Source organism: Syzygium oleosum, unplaced genomic scaffold (assembly GCF_021117445.2).
Source record: "Syzygium oleosum isolate NSW1041296 unplaced genomic scaffold, Sole_v2.1 Sole_v2.10, whole genome shotgun sequence".
NCBI lineage: Eukaryota > Viridiplantae > Streptophyta > Magnoliopsida > Myrtales > Myrtaceae > Syzygium > Syzygium oleosum.
Genome location: NW_026607494.1, coordinates 9,516,490 through 9,532,666, shown reverse-complemented (window position 1 = coordinate 9,532,666; position 16,177 = coordinate 9,516,490). Strand labels below are relative to the sequence as shown.

Here is a 16,177-nt window from a genome sequence, read left to right as displayed (position 1 = left end):
TGTTGTTGAGAACACCGTTTGATTTTGTAAAGATAGGCAACCAATAGCCTTATCTTTCAGTTTATGCAAAGAAACAAATCTCAAATGATAATAGTCTAGCAACAAAATTCTAAGAAATTTAAGTGCAACTTTAAAATGCACGATAGATATTGTTCAATCAATATAATAACATTTAGTACGATAAGATCTATGTTCCTATTATATTAAAGAAACAAATCTAAGTGATAATAGTTAAATAATAAGTAATTTATAAGAGATTTAACTGCAACTTTTAAAATATAGTTGATCTTGTTCTTTGGCCAAAACATAAGATTTGGTGAATATAGGTCCATAAAAATTAAGAACTCAAAAAAGTAAGAAAGTGAACATCTAGCATACTCTAAACATGCGATCATTTTAGAATTTTGTTATCGATTAACACATATAACCACGAAGAAAAGTTCATTACTCTTTACTTCTTTTGATTATAAGAAGATGAGATGTATTTGTCGACGTTGAAGTTTACTTGGTTTCTGTAAATTTATATATCTTAGACGTACCGTGCTTAATTTTTCTTTTATGATCTTGTTCAAATGGATGGATTTTGCATTAGAAGCAGCTTGATTGATGATATGATAAGTAGGGGTGAGCAGAAGAATTGGACCGAACCTGGAATCGCCCAAACCGGACCGGACCATTTCGTGAAATTAGGGGTGCAATTGAGTTGAGTTGAGCCGAGAACCGAGTGCCATGCTCGAGCTCAACTCGACTTGTATATCTGATGCTTGAAACTCGACCTCAAGCTCGATTGTATGTCAAAATTTCCACTCGAACTTAACTCGACTAGAAAATCGAGATACTCAAACTCGGCACAACTTAGCATGACCAGAAAATCAAGATATACATTCAAGCTCGACTATTAATTTATAAATAAGCTCAAGCTCAAGCTCGACCTAAAAAAAGTTCAAAAAATATTGATATGTTATGTAATTTTAAGGATACTTACGTTTATTTGTTAACTAGTAATATCTTTAAAAATATTAATAAAAACTCGATTAAGCTCGTGAGCCTATTGAGTTGTGAGTTTGCAAGCTCGACAAAGTACTGTAGTAGCACGAGCTCGACTCGAAATCAAATGAGTCGACCTCGAGTAATGGTCGATATCGAGCCGAGCTGAGCTGCTTGCAAGTAACTTAATTCGGTTCACCCCAATGCGAATCTCACAAAGTGAATGGCGAATATGGACTAGGTTCCTGATAAGATATCCCTATAAATGGCCTGTGATTGCGGGCTTAAGAAGAACAAAATCCTAGTACAAGGAACAACTTTGGGCCAATCGACCCAAAAAAATATCAAGACCACGAAGCAGCAAACAAGAGAACACCATATTCCTCCCATTCTCTAAAACCTAGTGTTAGATAGTGATTGTATTTAATCATCTTTTTAACCAGCAATGGCACTCATGAACTCTTTTTAAATTCAACCAAAGAAAATTTTAATGAGTATGAAAACGTACAGATTTGTACTTGGGACGTACATAAATTTTGTAGAGAACACAAACATTTTTTTTCGTCTGGCTTTGCCGCTGAAATCACGCATGTGGGGACATTGGGAGTCTTTTATGACGTGAGTAAAGCATTTCTTTATGTGATTACATGTTAAATTATCCCATTGAAACTTTAGAAGGCAAACACTGTGTTTGCTCTCTGCAATTCTTGATGGGTGCTTCCATGATCTCTGGTCTTGACTTATTGGGGGTATTATTCATTTTGGAATTGGGCGGCATGACTCTATCCTTTGATGTACATATGAGCAATGACGTCACCCATTTTAATAATGTCCTTGCATTTAAACCCGAGTATCCACACTACTAGAGTTCAAATGCTAAACTTTGTACTTACACCAAAAGATACTTGTTATGAGTTAATTCTTATTAAACATATATAATTTGGAACACTCTCCAACTGCCTCGTCCAAGGCACAAGGGCGCGAAAATGCACTTTTGAGTGGGCTTGGACAAAGCTATTTAGTTATAAGCTCATGCCCAACCCGAGCCCCAAAAATTTTGTGCATAATTACCTCGTTACAGGTGGGGTTGAGCAAAAAATTAGGCTCGACCTTACGGCCCAAGCCTGCCCATGAATCACCTCTACCTGTTATCGTGCCTCCTGTTAGTTTTATAACTCGCGTGAACTCGTTAGGAGTGCAATCAAGACTCATATCTTATCACTCTTTTAACTTAGCAGAACTTTTCCTATTACGTCTCCGGTCACTGGTTCCAACGATATAAGTTGACATGTTTCTCAAAGCCAACCAAAATATCCTATGTGGAGAAAACTGGGTCCTAGAGTAGATAATCAATTTGCTCAATCAAATTGCGGAGCGACATAGCCACTCACTGATCAAGAAAATTTCAACAGTTCTTCATTCCACCGTGGCACCTTTTATCTCAAGATTGGGCTTTGTATCAACCTATGTAGATATCTCGGGAAAAGTGCCAAAAAAGTCATAAACTTTTTGCATTAGTGCCAATTTAGTCCTAAACCTTTCTTTGGTGCCAATTCAGTCTTAAACCTTTTGCATTTGTGCCAATTTAGTCCTAAACTTTTTTTTTGGTGCCAATTAAGTCCTAAACCTTTTAAATTGGTACCAATTCAGTCCTAAACCTTTTTGTTTTTGTGCCAATTTAGTCATTCCGGTCAATTTTGACCGGAATTTGCCGACGTGGACGCCTGCCGGTCACCGGCGCCGACGTGGACAAATTTAATAATATTTTAATATTTTTTTGAATTTTTATTTTTTTCCTTTTTTTTCTTTTTTTTTCCACTTTTTTTTTTTGGTCCCCCTCTCCTTCCTCTGGCCGGTCGCCAGGCCGGCGAGCTCGACCTCGCCGGCCACTGTCGAGGGCGGCGGCCTCGCCCGGCGAGGGCTAGCCTCGCCTTGGTCGGGTGAGGCTCGAGCCCTCGTCGGAGGCCGCAGCGAGGGCAAGCCTCGCCATGGTCGGGCAAGGCCCAACCTCGCATGATCTGGCGAGGTCGAACCTCACCCAGCGACCTCGCCAGATCCGGCGAGGTCGGGCCTCACCCGACCATGGCGAGGCTCGAGCCCTTGCCGGAGGCCGCGGCGAGGCCGCCGCCCTCGCCAGTGGCCGGCGAGGTCGAGCTCGCCGGGCTTTGGCCTCTAGCCGGTCGCCGGACCGGCGACCGGCCAGAGGAAGGAGGGGGGGGGGGGGGGGACCAAAAAAAATAAAGTGGAAAAAAAAGAAAAAAAAGGAAAAAAAAATAAAAATTCAAAAAAATATTGAAATATTATTAAAGTTATCCACGTCGGCGCCGGTGACCGGCCGCCAGCCGGCAGGCGTCCACGTCGGCAAATTCCGATCAAAATTGACCGGAAGGACTAAATTGACACAAAAACAAAAGGTTTAAGACTGAATTGGCACCAATTTAAAAGGTTTAGGACTTAATTGGCACCAAAAAAGGTTTAGGACTAAATTGGCACCAATGCAAAAGGTTTAGGATTGAATTGGCACCAAAAAAAGTTTAGGACTAAATTGACACTAATGCAAAAGGTTTATGACTTTTTTGGCACTTTTCCCTAGATATCTCAGTTTCAGTTTCGCTATTTTTGGCAGTTTGATGGACTTGATTGAAAAGTCCTACAAGTTCAAGGACTTGCTCGTACGAATTCGCAATTGCAAATGAGCAGGGGTAAGCAAAAGAAATTGCCTGGACCGAGAATCGCCCGAATCGGGAACCTCTTGGATTGGCTAGTTCCCAGGGTCATCGGTCCAGTTCTAGGGGTGAAACCGCCAACCAGATCTCTTGGACCGGACTGATTAGTTTATTTATTTTAATTCTTTCTTACAAATTGGAAAAAAACCCTACTCGCTACTCCCATTCAGCCTCCTTACCCAGAGAGTTAGTTTCTTCGCTTCGTTGCCTAGAGAAATCTGTTCGTCCATGGTCATCGCTGGCGTCGCTCGTCCAAGCTGAGCCACCCCTTTCGTCCTCTCCATCGTCGCTTACGGCATGGAGGAGCCGTCATCGCTAGCTCCACATCTAGAAGTTTGCAGACTTTACAACTGGACTTATTTTTTTTTTTTGGTCATAAGAGGTACTTTCATTCATTCATAAAAAAGAGGTCTATATGATGAAAATGAACAAGTCTCCGAAAACAAAATATCCCGAAGGAGCTGGGGGGGTGAAGACACCCAATTTGGAGGAAGAGTTCTTGTACGATGGGCTTTAGCTACCCAGTATACTGCTTGGTTGGCCTCCCTAGGACAATGACTTAATTTTGCTGAAGCTTGTTGAGCTAAAAGATCATTGCATTCAATTAAGATATTCCGCAAGGCCCAAGGGGGCTCTTTTCGGCCCAACACCATCTCCACTAAGGATGAACTGTCGCTCTCACACTCCCACTGCACTTTTTGTACTTGTCCTTCACCCACGTGCGTTTCTGTTCGCTGTTTTAGAAACAAAAGTCCTTGCACTAAAGCTAGGGCTTCGGCTTGCAGAGGAGTTGAAGCTCGGACATCCTTCGCGAAGCCATCGACGACCATCCCCTTTGAGTTGCGCAAGATTCCTGCAATTGAACTTGGTTTGTCGCTATCCACCCATGAGCAGTCCACGTTTAACTTCATGGAGCTTCCAATCGGAGGTATCCAGTAAACATGTACTTTTGATTTGCTGGGTATTGTTTTCTTCTTCGGGTTCCAGCGGCTAAAACTTCTTACTTGTGCCTGAGCTGCGTCGATTAAGGAGAGGGGTTCTGTGGGCCGAGCTCCGATGGACTGAGCTCTGAAGATGCTGTCATTACGGTTTTTCCATATCAGCCATAGCACTGTCGCTAACAATTCTTCTTTGGGTGAGTCCCTCTTTGCTTCGAAAAAATCCGGGAGCCATTTGTCTATTCTAGTGATGTTGAGGGTGCTTACATTGAGGTTGATTCTCGGGTCTGACCAAATATTTTTCGTCCATTCGCATAGCAGGAAGAGATGTTCAGCTGTCTCTGGATGACTTGCACAGAAAGGGCACAACGGGTCAGGTAATACTTTCCTCTTGAAGAGGTTTTCTCTCGTTGGTAGGGCGTCTTGACATAAACTCCATAGGAAAATTCTCAGTTTGGGGGGGATCGACAGATTCCATATTTTTGTCCATAATCTTCTGGGAGGCTGAAATGATGTTGTTGCCCTGTGTAGGTCTGATTTTGTGATCATGGAACACACCTTGTTATAGCCACTCTTTACTGTGTAGGCACCTGTTTTGTTCCCTATCCAGAATAATTTATCTTCCTTTAGGCTGGGACCAATGGAGATAGATAGGATTTCATTAGCAATACTATCATCAAAGGGATTTTTGATTTTGGATTCATTCCATCCCTTCGTTTCTTCACTGATTAATTCTGCCACCATTACTGGATCATCCTTGTTCACTGGACCCCCAATCGTACCGATAGTGAGCCACTTGTCCTCACGAATTTTAATAGACTTACCATCGCCTACCATCCATTTCACCTCCAATTCTATGGTTTCTCTTCCCATTATAATACTTTGCCAACCCCAGGATGGGCGATTCCCTTTTCTGGCTTTCCAAAAATCGCCATCCGGAAAATAGATACCTTTTAAGATTTTGCTCCATAATGCTGAGGGGGTTTGAGATAGTTTCCACGCCTGCTTGCCTAACATAGCTTTATTGAAAATTTGTAAATTTTTAAAACCGAGACCCCCTTCATCTTTTCTGGATTTCAGCACTTCCCATTTCTTCCAGTGCATTCCCCTCGTTGAGGTATTTTGTTTCCACCAGAACGACGCAATTCTTTTTTCAATGGCATTGCAGATAGAGTTGGGAATTTTAAAGATTGACATAGCATATTGAGGTAGGGCTTGCACCACGCTTTTTATCAAGATTTCTTTACCTGCTTTTGACAAAGTCTTTTCTTTCCATCCCTCTAACTTCATATTCACTCTTGCTAAAATCCAAGCAAACATCTCCTTCTTCGATTTACCCCATTCGGATGGAATGCCGAGGTATTTCCCTGTTTTTTCTATGATCGGAACTCTTAGCTCATGTGCCATATTCCTTTTGAGCATCGGTGGGCATCCATTGCTGAAATAAACTCCGGATTTATTCAGGTTAATGGCTTGGCCCGTTGCGAAGCAATACTGATTTAAAATAGTTGCCAGATTTTGGCATTCTCTGACTGTCCCATCCAGAAAAAATATAGCATCATCAGCGAACAATAGATGTGACAATGTAAGGCAATACCTGTTGAGTGTGATTCCTTTGAGATCCCCATCCTCAATGGCTTTGTGCATCATCCAAGAGAGAACATTTGCCATTAGAATAGATAGATATGGGGACAGTGGGTCTCCATGCTCGCTCTCAAGAAGTCCCATTCTACTCTATCATAAGCCTTCTGCATGTCCAATTTGAGGATAGCCTGAAAATTCTTCTTTCTTTTCTTTATCCTTAATTGGTGTAACACTTCCTGAACAATTAGAATGTTATCTTGTATCTGCCGTCCTTTGACAAAGGCACTTTGTTCTGTTGCTATTAACTCAGGAAGCCACAGTTTCAGCCTGTTAGCCAACACCTTAGATATGATCTTGTAGCTAAAGTTACAAAGGCTTATAGGTCTAAATTGGCTGATGCATTATGGATTTTTAATCTTTGGGATAAGTGAAATATGCATCTTGTTTAGGAGAGGGTCGATAGTACCTGATTCAAAGAAATTCTGAACCAAGTGGAACAAGTCCATCTTGATATCCTCCCAATAATGGTGAAAGAATTGGCCATTTAGCCCATCAGGTCCAGGGGCTTTTAATGCACCCAACTGAAAGATAGCATCTTTTACTTCCTCTAAGGTTAGGATTACCATCAAACTATCATTTATCTCGTCACTAACCAATCTGGGGCATCGGTCTAGAATAGGCTGAAAATTCCTCGGACCTATCGACTCATAGAGAGTTCGATAAAAGTTCGTTATATGTTGTTTGAGATCATTGGGATCCCTACTCCAGTTGTGTTCATCAATTTTCAGCATCGAAATCCTATTTCTCTGTCTTCGTTGCACCGTTGTGGCGTGAAAATACTTCGTGTTCCTGTTACCCCATTGGAGCCAATTAATCCGAGATCTCAGCCCAATCTCTTCTTGTCTCCATAGCTTTTCAATCTGATCCTCAATATCGTGGGTCTCCTCCTTCCAAGAAGTTCCAGATGCTCTATTGGTTATCTCCGTTAGCTTCCTTTTCAGCCCCCTGATTTGGTGCGACGCATTGGAGAATTTTCCTTTACTCCATAAAGCTAATTCCCTGGATATATCTTGGACTTTTTCTGAGAAGCTTCTGTAATTCAACGAGTGTTCCTGCCATGTACTTCTGATTATTTCTCCACATTCTTCATCATCTAACCAAAACGATTCAAACTTAAATGCTTTCTTCCTTTTGTTGTATGGTGGGTGTAGAGATAGCAGAAGTGGGCTGTGATCCGATCCTACCGCTAGTAGAGCTAAAACCTCTGCATTGGGAAAAGCAATCCTCCACTCCATTGTGCATAAAACTCTGTCCAATCTTTCTTTGACTAGGTCCTCTCCTCCTCTATTGTTAGCCCACGTGTATGCGCATCCCTTGCTCTCTATGTCCATTAGCGAACAATCATTTAAAAATTCACGGAAAGCACATATTCTGTGGTATTCTGCCTCTCTCCTACCAACCTTCTCCCAATTGTACAAGATTTCGTTAAAATCACCCATATAAATCCAAGGGAGTTGAATGTTTACCTGGGTGCATCGTACTTGTTGCCACAGAAGAAGTCTCTATCTAAAATTCGTAGGAGCATGAAGAAAAGTTATCCGCATTTGACTACCACTGGTTGGATCTTTGCATTCCACATCAATAAGATTTTTGGAACTAAGCAATACTTTTAAAGCAACATCTTCACTCCACATTAAAGCTAATCCCCCCGCAATACCTTCCGGTTGTTCTAAAAACGAGTTTGGGAACCTGAGACACCGTCTAACCCGTTCCACCAGCTGCTCCTTATTTTTTGTTTCCATTAAGAAAACCAGGTTGGGCCTTTCAAGAGCCACTAAGGCTCTCAGCTCTTGGAACGTCAAGGGATTGCCCAGCCCCTGACAGTTCCAGCTCATAATCCTCATATTGTCTCTGGTGGCTTATTAGGGCTAGCCACCAAAGCCCATTCTTTCCCTTCTTGCACCACCTGGATAGGGGTTTCCAAAAGCTCCATGTCTTGTAATATTGAAGAGCTAGAGCCTTCTAGCCTCTTCTTGTTTTTTGCCCTTTGAATTTTCTGCCCTTTCTTGTTGTTGAAAGTCGAAACCTTTGATATTCCAGAGTTAAGTGGTTCTAAAGCCATTAATTGTTTTCCATTGCCTTCCTTCTTTTCTAAAATTGCTGCTGAGTCTTCATAAGCTCCCTGAAGCGAGGGACTTTCTGCTCTTTTTTTGTTGCGAATGGGGGCTACAAACTGCTCTATTTCCCCCCTCACTATGTCCATTTCGGGCGATGAAATTGGTGTTTCAGGGACATACTCTTCTTCCTCATTGTTGGGGATTACCTGTCCATAAAAAGCTTCCTAGTGAGGGCTGCGATCACGCACTTCTGCTTTGAGCCAAGGGCCATATTTCCCTGTCCTATTTTCAGTCCACCTTGTTTGCTCGTAAGGAATTTCTTTGCAGTATGATGCATAATGGCCAATTCTCCCACATGAATAGCAGAAATGTGGAAGGCGTTCATACTTAAATTCCACCCATAGCTTTTTTTTCCCTAGATTCGCTATAGTTCCAGATTTCAGGGAAGCTAACAAATCCACTTCAACCTTCACCTTTCCTACTTTATAGGGTCCATTTCCTTTAGATTCTAACTGTATCTCCATCACCTTTCCCACCTTCTCAGTCAAGTGATAATAAACATCCTCCAGGATCCATCCAGGTGGGATTCCTAATAGTTGAACCCAGAACGCATACCGTGTAAAATCATAACAGTGGTCGGGAACATCCGGCTCACATTGTTTAAGAACAAGTAAATTGCTAGCAAAAGACCAAGGACCTGATTGTATCACCTTTTCTTTTTCGCTTTCAGAATCAAAGACAAATGAAAAGAAACCCGGTTCTTTTTGGTTGCAGACCACTGATTCGGTTTTCCACGCCTTCTTCATTGTGTTAAGGAAGGCTTGGAAATTTACATTGGGCTTCGAAAAAAGTTTACCATACAAAGTAAAGCTGCACTCCACTCGTTTTTCAAAAGGAATTTCCCATCTCAAATTCACTACATCATCCTTCGATCACAAGTGACCCAAACTTTTACACAAAGCAGCTAGGCGTAAGTCATTCTCCGTCTCACCTTCCATCTTACAATGTTGCAGGGACACTCCAAGGAGCTTGACTAGGGTGCGAAACAGGAAAAGAGACTCACGGCAGTCTACTGTAGCATACTCACCTGAGAGCCCACATATGGTAGAAGATCCAGCTTCCACATGATTGAGTTTCAGAGGTTTGGGAATGTTTAAGGTTAAAATAGATTGAAGGGAGCTCTGAGAACTTCTCTCGTTTGGTAGAGTTTCCTCTCTCTCATGGGTAGAGCTTCTTCTTCTATCCCTTCCATGGTGATAGTGATATCAAAACCCTAAAACCCCTTTTGATTTCGAGCTTCTTTCCTCCCTAATGGACAATCACTTCATCCCCATCTCAGATGCCGAGAGTTTTCTGCATCTCAAGCCTGCAATTCCTTGGCTCCACCTTTCGCCCAAACCCTAAAAATGTCACCAAACCCATTTTAGCCTTTCCACCTACACCAGTTATCCCTTACCCACTACCCTCGCTCGAACAGTGTTGTGCACCTACAAAAACCCTACCCATTAACAGCAACTCCCAGTAGTCTTTTTTCCTCCTTGCCTCTTTGCTGTTTTGTATAGTACAACTGGACTTATTGAGTTGCCGACTTAGTCGTCCAAGCCCACGCATCCAAGTCGAGCCCTCTTTATTGTTGCTTGCGGCCATGGACGACCCACCATCCAGAAGTTTGCAGGTTAGATATGGAGGGCACAAATCCATAGCTGGGCCAGCGACTTGATCAAGCTGAGCCACTCCTCCATCGTCCAAGCTCGCTAGATCCGTGGATGGGCCGCCTCGCGAGTCACAGACGAGGCCACATCTAGACGGGCAATGAGTGGGATGACCACGAGCAACGTAGCAAGGAGCGGCTCGGCTTGGAAGAATGAGAGGTGCTCCGCCGATGGCGACGGTGGGGGGAGCCACCGGTTCCATTGGACCACCTGCGACCGGACCAGTTTCAGGACCAAGTAGTCCAATTTCCGATTCCAAAAATTGGAAACTGTCCCCTTTGGTTCGATTCCCAATTCCTGAGTGGGAATTAAATCACCCGAAAACCGATCATTCCTTCAAGTTCAAAGACCAACTATGCAAAAAAAAATAATAAAAAATATATATTTTTTGTTTTGAGTTTGTAAAAAGAGAGGGGGGGTAAAAAAAGAAAAAGGTAAAAGAAAACAGACGTGTGGGCCCCGGGCTCGCAAAAGCCGACAGGCCCCAATAATCGGAAACGACAAGCTTCAGACACCTGCGACGATGTCGCCAACTTGCTTTCACATGTCGTTTCTGCGCCTCGGCACCGAAGTCCCCCGTCTCCTTCCCCCTTTAACGGTCATCTTTCTCGTCTTTCACTCGCAGTGTGTTCGTCCTCTCTTTTTCCCACTCACTTCCACTTCCACTCTCTCTCTCTCTCTCTCTCTCTCTCTCTAGAATTCTCCACGATGCACAGGCGCCTCTCCTCCCCCCTCGCCCTCCTCCTCCTCCTCCTCGCCGCCGCCCCCCCGGCGTCGCGCGCGGCGACGGCGGCGCCCGGCGTCGCCAGCCTGGAGCTGTGGTGCGTGGCCAAGAACAACGCCGACGACGCCTCGCTGCGGGCGGCGATCAGCTGGGCCTGCGGCCAGGGGGGCTCCGACTGCGGCCCGATCCAGCAGGGCGGGCCCTGCTACGACCCCGCCGACATCGAGACCACGGCGTCGTACGCGTTCAACGACTACTACTTGAAGCACGGCCTGACCGACGACAGCTGCGACTTCGCCAACGCGGCCGCCCTCACTTCGATCAATCCCAGTGAGTGCGGCGGTGTCTGTATTTGATCTGGGTTCTTTGCTAAGGGCGTTGGATCTGAAATGTGACCCGGTTTTTATCTATGCTTGATCTTTTGTATCTACTTATTAGTCATCTTCTTGCCAAATGGATCCAATGCAATCTGCTAAGAAGAAAACGAGCTTGCTTGTAAGTGCTGATATGATTCTGTCCTGACATGAGCTAATTCATTCTCGTTTGTGTTGTTTCAGGCCACGGCAATTGCAAGTTCCCCTCTAGGTAATTAAAGATTTGAACTTTCGTTTTAAAATTGCTGCATTCAAATGATAGTTTGTGGTTCAGTCTTTAGTTTATCTGTTCATTTGGTTTTGGCCCAATCTGATTGGTGGGAGTGTCTGATATTATGCACTTTTTAGATGGTTGGAATAGAGAAAACCAGGATTGAAGAATTTATAATTAGATAGGTCCAAATCAAGTCGGTAGTGGATGGAATGTTGGGATTCTTTTTAGTTTGGATTTAGCGCTAATTTAAGAGTCGAGGTTGTCTTATCCGACAGTATGTCGAATGTGGTGATTGTGGTACTTTGAAACCTCAGTTTGAAGAAGGAAATTGCTCTTGTAGGGCTTTCTTATTAAGTGATATCGATTAGCATCTTGAAGTAGATAAACTGAATACTCTCTCTTGTAAGTGTAGTTGCAGAAAAAAAGTAGAGTATGGCACTAATGAAAAACAACGGTTTTTATGTTTCTGTGGGACAGCTTGTCGGTAAACAATGGCAGTCTTTCCGGTGCATCAACGGCGGTTGGAGTTCAGCCTGCCTATAACGATTTGAGCGGCTGCAATCAGATTGCTATCCATTGGTATTCTTTCGTAATCATAAGCATTTGTTCGACACTGTTACACTGGTTTCTTAGTGAACATTGGTGATGAGAATATCTGCGAGTACTTCTTCGAAGCATAATGAAAAGTGCATCAGAGGATTGGCGTAGGTAAAGCATTTCCCTAATCTGGTATTCAATCAATATCTTCATTTAGGTTAGTGAGATTTTGTTCCCCTAGTATCGTTGTGTCACGGTGTATTCGATACCTGTAAAACATTAGTGAGGATGAAATCAGAGGCCTCTAACTGAGGTTGTAATTGCGGACACTGTTTTCTTCTTATTACTACATTAATCTAGGTAATAATCACTCAGAACATCGTTGATTAATGGCTATTGTTCCTGAGTTTCCAGGGATTGCATTACCATAGATCTTATTCACTTGAGTTCCTTGCATTCAAGCTCTACAGACATCTGTGTTCTCTCTGTTCTTCTCTCTTCGCTTATGCTGAAACTGAAAAGACTTGTCACAGAATCCTTCAAGGAACTTCCTTTGTTGCTGAGTTCCTTCTGCTTCTGTCCTTGTTCATGTTCCAATTTGACAGTTAAGTATTTGCTAATGCTTCGGTTGTTTTTGCGTGGATCTCCAGATTTTGGTTGAAAAAACTCACCTAGATCGAAGGTCGATACACTCACTTCAACCACCCCATTGTAAGAGTTATAATTCCAGCTAATAGTGAGGATCATATTAGGGGTAGGAGAAACAAAACTATCTCATGCTTCCAAATCCTTCATGTCATACTAATGCTCATTTAACTCTTTCAAGTCCCAAGCCAAAATCTACATTTTCCAACTCGATCAGGTGAAGGCATTCGCTGCCTTTGGAAGGTCCGTGTCATGCTAGTGTTATATGCCTTAGCTGCTTTCGCGTTGTTGATCTGGAAGCAACGGCCCTACCAGCCATGGGGGGAGCTCGATACAGTGTCGAGAGAGAGAGAGAGAGAGAGAGAGAGAGAGAGAGAGAGAGAGAGAGAGAGAGAGAGAGGACAAGGGGTTGTGCGACCTGGAACCATGGCAATGGCTGGGATTGAAGGCGACGGTGGCAGGAGGAGAGGCGTCTCTCATGGAGGCTAAGAGAGAAAGAGAGACGCGTGATAGAGGTGTGGTAGGAATTTTGTTGGATCAAGTACCAGAAATTTAAAACGTTCACCAGGGGAGATCTTTAAAATGGAGCTTAAGTCTTAGCCCATCAATGTATTTAGTTTGACTCTATCTTCACTGTAAAACTGAAGTCAATGCGTTATGAGCCAATTAAGACTATTAACTGCTTTATACCATACCAATTCTCCGATGTGAGACTTTTTCAACACAACTCACACATACATCTTAACATATTTCATTAATATGTTGGGAGGATTGAAATGAATAGGGCACGCGTTGCAATCTTATTAAGGAGGCAGCATATGTGACTTAAGTAGCATTCCGTGGTTGCAATCTACTATCGTATGATAGATTAGGTGTACGGCGTTTCATCACTAACGTAGACTCTGCGTTACATATCCTCGGACCAGTTGGATACGGTTCATGTGACTCGTACCGTGATCGGTTCTATCCTCCGTTCTTGCCTGGTACTTGCGTAAACCGTCTGAGGGATAAATTATCATCCCCTTCTCCGTCCTACAAGATAACCATGTCCCGGAAAAATGGATACTGAATTCAAGGTGATCCAATTTTGCGATCTCTGGGACTAAGAATCGAGAAGCTTTCTGTCCGTGATCGAGACAGAGATGCGTTCGGACAAAAGAAAAATACGTAGTTTAAAAACCTTCTTGGGCGTGGCTCCATGTGACCGAGATAACGTTGTTATTACTCCAGATTTGAATATTTTCTTGCCGTCATACGACGCAAGAGAATCAAAGGTTTAACTTCATCTTCCTCGTTAACAACTGTTTTTCCACGGTACAACACCTGTGAATCCTTCCTTCCTTCCTTCCTTCCCCCTCCTTTAATTTAAGACTAAAAAGAAAAGCTGGGAATCACCAGCTTTTGTCAATGGCTGACAACGGTGCTCCATATGGAGGGTTACCTAATGCCGTCACTATTGACAATCTTGCCAACGTTTAGGTCAACAAACACGAACTCCTCTTCGAGGCCAAGCAATGAAACATGGTCATCGAGCATCGTCATTCAAAGTTCGTTTGGTTTCAGGAAGAAAACATATAGACAAACTATCACACGTGTATAACTTTTAATTTAGCTGTACGAGCAGCAACAGTGCAAAATTTGAAAAAATCTCGGTTGAATTTTGGCAGATGAACCATTACCGATAGAATCATCATCAACACTGCCTCTCTATATCTCCCAAACCGTCTTCTGTCCCGCAAGACGGCATCCTCCTCGATGATCTCTCCCGGCTAAGCATCCGTCGGAACGAACCGAACCGTGAACTCGATCCGATGACCTTACCTGACGGTCTAACTGCCCCGTCCGATGTGCCCTCGGTGCACGATGATATGGAGCTCGTGCGCTCCAGGGGCGGAGCGGTGGGTGCAGCCCCGACGGGAGGCTGGGGCGGCTGTTCCTGCTGGACTCGCGGCTCGGCCTCGGTGCGGCAAATCGGGCACGTCGAGTGCGAGCTCAGCCACCTATCGATGCACTCGACGTGGAACGTGTGCTTGCAGTTCGGCAATTCCCTGGCCATCTCGCCGTCCTCCAACGCGCTCAAACAGACCGCGCATTCCTCTGCCGTCACGCTCACGGCCTCGTCCTGCGCCTCGGCCTGCCGGAAGACGAACATGGGCAGGGAAGCAATGACCAGCGGGTCGAGCCCAGACTTGGGCGGTTCCTCCCTAGGGTGCACGTGGACCACGGTTAGGCCGAGGTCGCGGATGGCGGCCCGGCGACGGGCCTGGCGGCGCAGGACGTACCGAGCGTATATGTGGAGGAGGACGACGAGGAGGACAACGACCGAGAGCGAGATGATCGCGGTGAGCATGATCTTGCTGTTGAGGTCATAGCTCTTCTTTTCCGCGTGCCATTGTTGGTTTGGTTCATCATGATGATGATCAGAATCCATGTTTGTGCGGTGAGATTGCACAAACGGAGGAGGGATGGAGAAGAAGAAGAAGAAGAAGGGAAATGGAGGAGAAATAGAGAAGAAGGCGTTGGTGTGTGATTTGGTTGTGAACTGAAGCTGGTGATTTGTCTAGCTTGCTGCGCTTGACTTGTGGAATGCGTACACTTGGAAGAGCCTCGATTTTCAATGGGGTTGACTGTTGAATGTTGACTTGCTCCTTCAGTTTTTGATTTTTGATTTTTTTTTAGAAATTTCTTTTTCTGTATATTTTTCCTGGGTAAATGTTGAAAATGAAGTTTCTCATTGTTTATGTTTCGGGGGTGTCGTTTTACATGCTACGTGGTTGCTGATTGGTGTGAAAGCCGATTAAAGAATTGAGGAAAGTCTGCAAAAATCTAATTGCTCAATAGTAGACTGCTATTGTGCAACTTTTGTAGTGTGAAATAAGTTCAGAGATTTGTATTTTTCCTCACGTTGAATATTAAACGCGGCGTAGGATACTTTAATATCCTCTTTAATGTGCAAATCGGATTAAGAGTGGCATATACGGGAAATAAATTTCGAGTAGAACCTTTGTATAGTGTTCGAATATCCAACCCGAAAACTTAAAGTTAATTGGGTGCTCCACATGAGAAATGAACGGGTCCTTTGAACAGTTGGCCACGAGCATTATTTGGTCGCGGCACCACCTTGTTAGCCCTATTCGAGCTTCTCTAGACCGAGCCGCTTCGAACACGTCTTGAGTCTGTTACAAATCTTGCTCCATGGAAGGTCAAGATGCCTCGTGACGACGGAAAGCTGTGTACAAGGCCTACGTGCTCGATCTTCGTCAACAAGACAGTTGCTTCTATTGCCATCGACATCGGACATGCATGGATCCGCTCTCCAGCAATCTTGCCGGCTTTGATACCATATGATTTTGTGGAAATGTAAATAACATGAATCATGAATTGGAAACATGCAGAAGGTGCGCCGCACTCGAGGCGCCCGAGATAACCTCTCAAAATTCAAGGTATAATTACCAAAAAAGTCCCAAACCTATTGTACTTGCATCAATTCAGTCCTAAATTTTTTAATTTGGCCAATTTAGTCTTAAAACTTTTGACAATTTGTTAATGTAGTCTATCTGATCGGAAATTACTGACTTGAACACAGGCATTGACATGAACAATTTTTTCTTAATTTTTA

General features: G+C 43.8%; 2 protein-coding genes across 2 annotated transcripts; one reads left to right on the top strand and one right to left on the bottom strand.

Annotated features, from left to right (window-relative positions):
* The first annotated feature begins 10,708 nt into the window (after positions 1 to 10,708).
* On the top strand, positions 10,709 to 12,309 carry LOC115685556 (PLASMODESMATA CALLOSE-BINDING PROTEIN 5-like). The gene is made up of 3 exons (XM_030610630.2): positions 10,709 to 11,118; positions 11,346 to 11,373; positions 11,854 to 12,309. The coding sequence occupies exons 1-3, from the start codon at positions 10,773 to 10,775 to the stop codon at positions 12,020 to 12,022; spliced, it is 543 nt and encodes a 180-aa protein (XP_030466490.2). The 5' UTR covers positions 10,709 to 10,772; the 3' UTR covers positions 12,023 to 12,309.
* A 1,754-nt stretch (positions 12,310 to 14,063) lies between these two features.
* LOC115685583 (E3 ubiquitin-protein ligase ATL41-like) lies at positions 14,064 to 15,146 on the bottom strand. Its single transcript, XM_030610663.2, has one exon. The coding sequence runs from the start codon at positions 14,987 to 14,989 to the stop codon at positions 14,252 to 14,254; it is 738 nt and encodes a 245-aa protein (XP_030466523.1). The 5' UTR covers positions 14,990 to 15,146; the 3' UTR covers positions 14,064 to 14,251.
* Positions 15,147 to 16,177: the final 1,031 nt, after the last annotated feature.

Excerpts from the sequence above, each read along its gene's own strand:
- LOC115685556 (XM_030610630.2), top strand. The coding sequence starts at position 10,773 with ATGCACAGGCGCCTCTCCTCCCCCCTCGCCCTCCTCCTCCTCCTCCTC. Across the intron at positions 11,119-11,345 it reads CCTCACTTCGATCAATCCCA|GCCACGGCAATTGCAAGTTC; the intron begins GTGAGTGCGGCG and ends GTGTTGTTTCAG. Across the intron at positions 11,374-11,853 it reads AATTGCAAGTTCCCCTCTAG|CTTGTCGGTAAACAATGGCA; the intron begins GTAATTAAAGAT and ends TCTGTGGGACAG.
- LOC115685583 (XM_030610663.2), bottom strand. The coding sequence starts at position 14,989 with ATGGATTCTGATCATCATCATGATGAACCAAACCAACAATGGCACGCG.